Genomic DNA, 7,725 nt, shown 5'->3' with positions numbered 1-7,725 from the left:
AGAGAGAGAGAGAGAGAGAGAGAGAGAGAGAGAGAGAGAGAGAGAGAGAATATGTGTGCAAGTGTCTAAGTGGTGCATGGCGTGCAAATGAGTGTATATGTGAGTGTGAGAGAGAATATGAATGGAAGTATCTGAGTGCATGACTGTGTGCATGTGTGTTTGTGTGTAAGAGAGAAGAGATCTAGAATATGAATGTGTGTGTGTGTGTGTGTGAGAGAGAGTATATGTGAATGTCTGTGAGTGCATGGTATGCGTGTGTGAGTGTGTGTGTGTGTGTGTGTTTGTGACAGGGAGAGGAGACAGAGAGTCTGGATGGGAAGTATCTGAGTGCACAGTATACATGTGAGGTCAGAGAATAGTCCTCTAGAATTGGTTCTCTTCTACCCTGTAAGTTTTGGGGATCAAACTCAGGTTGTCAGGCTTAGACCCCCCCCCCCCTGAACGTTTTGTCTTGAATATCTCTCTTTCCTTACTTGCCTCCTGTGTCTCTGCTGCACTGCTTCTAAGGTTCTGATTCTCAGGCCTGTGTCTACATGTGAATATCAAGTTTTCACATCTACTTGTAAGTACCTCTGCTTTCCTTGTTTTCTTGTTTCTCTTACTGATCTCACAGTAACAAAGCTGACCCCCCCTTCAGCTACCACATCACTTTCCTGGGTCTACATACCTTCCAACGAGCATGGCTTAAAATACTAGGAATTATCTCTTCCAAGGCTTGAAGCCTGAAATGAAGGCCTTGGCTGGATACTTCCTTCTGAGGCTGCGGGTGCCTGCTGGCTTCCTGGGCTGGTACCACTTGAGTTTCTTCTGCCTCGTGTTCATGTGCCTTCTGTGTGTGCACCCACAGCACAGCCCTTTCTCTTACAAGAACAACTTCCAGATGATCCAGAATGGTCTCTCGAGATCCTTGACTCTGCTTTGCTGAATGCTGTGTGTCAGGTAGCTCCTCTGTGGCTTGTCCTCCCCATCCCTCTGAGAACCTAAGGCCCACAGCTCTTCCTCACTGGTGTTGATTTTCCCACCCCACTCTCCTCACTTCTCTTTCTGCACTGGGAGCTGTCCAGCTCATTTTCCTTTGTGATTTGTGGCTCCTGGAGTGTTAGGAGGTGTGGCCTTGTTGGAATAGGTGTGTCCTTGTTGGAGGGGTTGTGTCACTGTGGGAGTAGGCTTTGAGACCCTCCTCCTAGCTGCCTGAAAGTCAGTCTTCTGACTGCCTTCAGATCAGGATGTAAAACTTTTGGCTCCTTCTCTAGCACCATGTCTGCCTGGATGCTGCCATGCCTCCCAACATGATGATAGTAGACTGAACCTCTGAACCTGTAAGCCAGCCCCAATTAAATGTCCTTTATAAGAGTTGCCTTGGTCTCAGTGTCTCTTCTCAGCAGTGAAAACCATAAGACATTACTGAGCTGTCCTGTGAATCTTTTGTGTTCCCTTCCTGCCCAGGCATGCTCAAACGTTGCTTCTAAGGAATCTTCTCTTCACCTTGCAAGCTGCCCACTTTCCTTTCATGAAATGTACCGTCCACTGAACCACAGACTAGTCTACTTTCTCTTCCAAAAGACACCTGCTAGCATTGTCAGGAGGAGCGACGGTGACTGCTCCATCACTTGCAGTAAGGATGTGGTTATCCCAATGTCCCACCTCAGTTTCTTTATCTATAAATAGGAATATTAGTCCCCACAGAGTTGCTTGAGAGGATTGATAAGATGACATGTATCAGGCACATCTAGGGATGCCTGGCAAAGCATGTGTCATATGTCGTATGTTGGATATTTTCTCCTAAATTGTCTTTTTATTTTATTGTACTTTGGTTTTTTTCTTTGAGACTTTTATTTAGGTGTTCACAGAGGCCAGAGATGGTGTCAGATCCACTGGAGTTGGAGTTCCAGGCAATTGTGAGTCATTTGATGGTGATGGGAACCGAACCCTAGGGCTCTACAAGAACAACAAATGCTCCTAACCACTGAGCCATCTTTTCAACATCCAGGCTATCATAATACTTTCTCTGTAGCCTTTGCAGCATTTAACCTAGCTGACTTCTGTTTAGTCTGTAGATTCTTCCGAGATTAATTCATCTGGAGCCTCTGGTGTGTCATCTGCACAATGGGCCTATCACTTGTTTATATCCAGATCATTCTTCTGGTGATTTACCAGTCTTGTTCCAGCTTGTGTGTTATTTGCACGTCTCCTCGTATTTTCTCCCAGCTGCAATCCTACCATTATGACTATTGCTAGGTGCTTTAGTGTCAGGTGAGCAGCTGCTTCCAAAGGGACCTGGTGGGAGGCAACCTGGCACCTGATACTACAGCGCCTAGCAGCAAGGCGTGTCTCAGTTGTTAGGAACTGGTATCAGTGCTGGAGATCTCCCTATCCTGTGGCACTTCTATGTCCCTGCGCATGGGCGGCCCTCACCATCAATGTTCAACACTTGTAGTGAGCATAGTTGGATATGGGAAGGGTGGGTGATCAAAACAAGGTTTTTTACGAATCTCTCTCTCTTTTATAGTGGAGAAGGAGCCAGGCTCATGAGGCCCCTGTAGCAAGCCCTGGTAGAGTGCCTAGCACTTTTGTAAACTATTGCCTTTTGGAGTTTTTTCTTTCTTTTTCCCAAGATGCTTTTCTTCCTTCTGAAAGGATAACTGGCAAACAAGTTGGATTTATGTCTCATTGTGTAGAGGAAAGTAGAAGATGAGCTAATTAAGGAACATGCAGCATGGTTTTAATTAAGCAGTGATGTTTTTTAGTATATTTCTGAGTTGTCTCAAGACACAAGGCAAAGCTGAGAAAGACTTCCTTATTTATTTTCTGAATTATAGTTCCTCACTAGTTGGAGTGAAAATTTTAGACAAGGATTTTTTTTCCTTTAAGTCTTACCAGAGAGAGATTGTATTTCATCTTAGTGAGAATTAGCCAGGATTTAGTTGACTGTGGGTTAGTGTGACTGTCAATATGGCTGTGTAACATTGGGGACTTTGTCCTGACGGTTGGTTAGTGTGACTTGTTGATGCACCACTGTGTCCCTGTTGGCTGCTCTGTGTTTTAGTATATATTTATTCCCAAATAGGTTTCTGTCTTTAGGGACCAACCCTCCAAGGCCCATTTATCTGAGGAATGTAATGTCTTAGCTGTAAATGGTTTAAAATAAACTAATAGATTTCTTCCCATGTTGAGCACGGTCCGTAGCTCTTCCTTATGCCTGTTTCTTCATCCATGCAGTGAATAGAAATTGCATTTCCTTTGGTTTAAAAAATTCATCTACGTCATGGTAATTTTTTTATGAAGAGTTTTGTAACCTGTAACTGGAAATACATAGATTTTAAAGATTATGTCTCTAAAATCCAGGATAATGCCCCTCCACTCTTAGCATCTTAGTCATACAGGTGCAAAAATGGGGTATAATCATGTGTTCTTTCTAACCGTACATAATAAATGCAAGTCTAAACAAGTTAAGTCTAACTATAAGACTGCTTTCTAGAAAGGTCGAGGATATCCTTTTACATTTATTTTAGTGTGTGTATGCGTGCACATGCCAGTGTGCATGTGGAGGCCCGAGGACAGCTTGAAGGAGTCAGTTTTCCCCCACTGTGTGGACGTGTTTACCCTCTGAGCCATTTCCTTGCCCTAGGCACACATTAAGATGTAGGATTGAGGTAACGCTTGTGTGAGACCCAGATTCCTGTTTATCTCCTTCTTGTGAATTGAAAACGAAAGAGAAAAGTTAGGCAGTGCTGGGATTGAACTTGGGCTTCCTGTGTGCCATGACAGTTCTCTTCCAATGACATGTCCCAGCCTGGGCATTCATTCTGTGGGACTGTCATTACTGTTTACAGTGACAGCTTTTTATTGAGTGGACAGTCTTGCTGGTGTTTGACTGTGCTGTGGGAGTGAACCTCTTGTCTGAATGGAGTCCTGAGGGTTTGGCCTTAGGATGAAACTAGTTAGCATAGAAGGGGCTTTAAGGTGCACCTAGTGTGATGCTACCTCCTTAAAAAGACATAATTGGGGTACCGGAGGCTGTCTCAGGTAGAACTCCCAGGAGGATCTCCTGAATTAGTTCCCTGCCTGCTTAAAGGAGTGTCACACCTGAGTCAAGGTGTTCTGAAATCTGTCCATTTACTGATTTCCTCAACAGATAGAAATTAAGGGCCTGTTTTTGAAACACCACAATGAATTAAAGAAACCAACCTTAAACTGTACACTGATGGATGATGGGTGATTTTTTTCATACTTTATGTTTGAAAGGAAATATAGTACTTTAAATAACTCATAGAAATTATTCAAGAACTATCAGTTCTAATTTACAACTCCTTTCAGACACATTGAGGCTTTGTGGGGCTCCTGAACAGTGACCCCATCCCGGTGTTATGGTGATCTGTAGACCCCATCCCAGTGTTATGGTGATCTGTAGACCCCATCTCCATGTTATGGTGACCAGTAGACCCCATCCTGGTGTTATGGTGACCAGTAGACCCCATCCTGGTGTTATGGTGATCTGTAATGTATTAACAGTCAGATAAGAGATTCTTTGTGGAATTTTTTGTTTTAGGAAATTAATATAGAATTTTTAAAAAAGATTTTATACACAGTGTTCTGCACATATATCTGCATGTCAGAAAGAGGGCACCAGATCTCATTACAGATGGTTGTGAGCCACCATGTGGTTTCTGAGAATTGAACTCAGGGCCTCTGGAAGACCAATCAGTGCTGTCAACCTCTGAGCCATCTCTCCAGCCCTAATATAGAATTTTTAAAAGTGAATTTTGAAATACAAGATAGTGTCCTTAGAATAAATAACTTTTTTTGTAATGACTAGTTTACACATTTTATAGAAGTTAAGGAATTTTATTACAATTTATGTATTTAGTCTTATTCTGTTAACTAGATGGATATTACCTATTGTAGAATATTCCGACCTGGGGTTTCTACCCTGCCTTGACCATTTATTGACATTTTTAATCATTTATTCTTTTTGTTTACACACATGTGTATGTGTGTGCACTCAAGTGCTATGGTGCACATGTGGAGGTCAGAGGACAACTTTTGGGAACTGGTTTTCTTCTTCAATTATATGAGTACCAGGAATCAAACTCAGGTCATTGGGCTTGGTGGGAAGCACTTTTACCCACTGAGCTATCTTGCTGGCTCCCCATTTTAATTTTTAAAAATCCATCTGTTCCTAAGTTTTTAAAGTAGGAAATAGGCATCTTTTATTTTGTTTTCTCCTTTGGTAAATAATTGAGTGTCTGCCTTTTGGGTACTTCAGTGAGTCTGAATATTATCTTACTAAGAAAGACTTATTGTGTTGTGACCTTTTCCCTCTTTTGTCTTTCTTTTCTAGCCAACACATACCTCTTTATGGTACAAGCTAGAGGTATCATGCTGAGAGAGAATGTGAAAACAATTGGACACATGATCAGGCTATATACCAATAAAAATACTACGCTCAACGGGACAGGTAAGACTGTGTCCTCTTCTGCTTACCATGTGAGTTGCAGATCAGTAAACAAACCTTTAAATTCTAGCTCTTTTACCTGTATATAACTCGCTGTTAAAGAGGGATCTGCCTTCTACTAAGTGCACTACGAGATGATTAGCATACCCTACTAAGTGTACTGCTAAGTAGGTGTCTTCCAAGGGTGCCTGTTACTAGCTAAGTATCCTCTGAGCAGTGTGTGGCCAGGTTGTTCCATTACTCAGTACAGGGCAGAATTGGTATATTCACTAGATCATTGTATCGATAGGCTGACATTTCCTCCTAAGTGGTCTGCTAGATTAAGAGGCCTGTCACTTAGCTTTGGATGTACTTTTAGTCATTTTATGACCTCTTTAAAGAAAGCAAAGAATGCATTTTTATGATACTGGACATTCCTCACTGTTCTTTCCTGTTTACAGTGTTAACTCACAGTGGGCTCTCCACTAGACTCACAAGTTGACTCAACTAGGGATTTTCTAACGGGAAGTACTTGGTGTCAGTGGCTTTATTTCCCTGTTACGGAAATAAAGTGTCTCCCAGCATATTATGGTATGTCACATTGATAAGATCAGGGATTGTTCCTTGCTTTGTTTTTTTGTGCCATTGTGAACATAGTTAGTTCTCATCAACTCTGTTAGCTTCCTCCCCACTAGAAAGCCTCTATCCCCAGCCAGAGTGGTATTTCAGTCTATGGTAGGTGAGCGGAGGTTTTAGGATACGTGTATGTGTAGAGAATTCATGCTACTCATTTGTCGGATTTATTTATGATTTCCCCAAATCTAAGCACACTTTCTTTCCTTTAATCTTCAAACCTTACTGTCCTTTACAAAGACTGTCTCAAGGGAATCCACCCTATGGTAGTGCAGCGCAGACTCAGTCACTGGTAGAGATATTCATATGTTAATCCATTGAGCTGGAGTGTAAAGTATGTTTAGGTTACTGTATTTGTCTGTGTGAGCACTAAGAATTTCATGTATCTTTTCCCCCCTCTGAGGTATGAATAAGTTTTTTGCGTGGGTGCTGGGCTTGGCTGTAGCAGGGATAACTTTAGCAAGCAGATGTTCCCCACAGCACCCTGTAAAAACACAAGGAAATCCTTCCCCACTCTCAGCCGTAGTTTTAATAAAGATGGAGCAACTGGTGGGTACGCTGACAAAAGAGTTATTTACTTTGGTGAGCCTCTTAGAACCTTCCGTAGGATTCCCTTGGTGATGGGAAATGTATTCTAAAGACACACAAGGCGTGCCTTTCCGAGTGAAGTCTTGTAAGCTGGTGGCCTGGGGCTGTTGCGGAGGGTCCTGAACACAACCTCAGCGTGTTGCTCTTCTCTTTTCCCCATCTGCTCCACCACATCACCTCAAAGTTAACTATAGCCTGAGGTGGCTGCTAGCCTCCACCCGGCCACCTTTCAGCTTGGAGTTGGTTCAGTGGGGAGTGAGGGTGAGGGGATGGCAGGGGCCCAAAAGATATTCTCCTTTAAGGAGACTTCACAAAAGTCCCAGTGCGCCTTCACCACCTCACTGACCAGACAGATCTGATTACATGGCCGCACGGTGCTGGGAATGAACATTTGAGATACGCTTACCTGGGTTCTGAGTGAAGCTGGGGCTCTGTCACCCAGGGAGACAGAGAAGTAGAGTCTGTTGGCAGCTCTGAGGCTCTGACAAGCTCATTTAGGCTCGCTTATTGAGCAATTAGTATATGCCATGCATGAGTAGATATGGGAGATGCAGTCTTAGGAAAAACACCTTCGTTAAAGGAGGAGCCTTCCAGGCTTCTGGGAGAGATCGAGACATGATTGCTGAAATACACCTAATTATTTCTGCAGACATAACTTCTGTAGATGTAATTTACCAAAATTAAAAAAAAAAAGAGGCCAGTAAAGTGTATAAAGCTGTGAGCACTCCAGGAGAACGGATTGATATATTTATAACTTAACACAAGAAGGCAAATTGATTGTGGTATTTATGAGTATATTTGGTCTCAGAAGGTTCTCAGTGCTGTCTGATGCTTGTCACCATCAAGTGTAAACAGACTCATAGCACTTTTGTGTAGAAATTGTAAGTTCTCAAGAGTCAAATGGTGCCTTTCTGAGTGCCCCTGGGGAGTTGAGAAAAGGAGGTGACGTTATTGACAGAGAGTGTAACAGGTGACCAGGGCTGTGTGGGGCAGTGGTGAGGTGCAGGGCTGTGTGGGGCAGTAGTGAGGTGCAGGGCTGTGTGGGACAGTGGTGAGGTGCAGGGCTGTGT

The 7,725-nt window shown here is 43.1% G+C and overlaps 1 protein-coding gene across 1 annotated transcript in view; it reads left to right on the top strand.

Moving 5' to 3' along the window:
- The window catches only part of B4galt6 (beta-1,4-galactosyltransferase 6), a 56,401-nt gene that overhangs the window by 13,297 nt on the left and 35,379 nt on the right, over positions 1 to 7,725 (top strand). The window contains exon 2 of the mRNA XM_028774850.1: positions 5,342 to 5,458. Within this exon, the coding sequence (XP_028630683.1) occupies positions 5,342 to 5,458 (117 nt within the window). The remainder of the gene's footprint in view (positions 1 to 5,341; positions 5,459 to 7,725) is intronic.

Source organism: Grammomys surdaster, unplaced genomic scaffold, assembly GCF_004785775.1.
Source record: "Grammomys surdaster isolate TR1022 unplaced genomic scaffold, NIH_TR_1.0 243, whole genome shotgun sequence".
NCBI classification, from domain to species: Eukaryota; Metazoa; Chordata; class Mammalia; order Rodentia; family Muridae; genus Grammomys; species Grammomys surdaster.
Note: the sequence above shows the minus strand (reverse complement) of the source record. Positions and strands in the feature narration are given on the sequence as shown.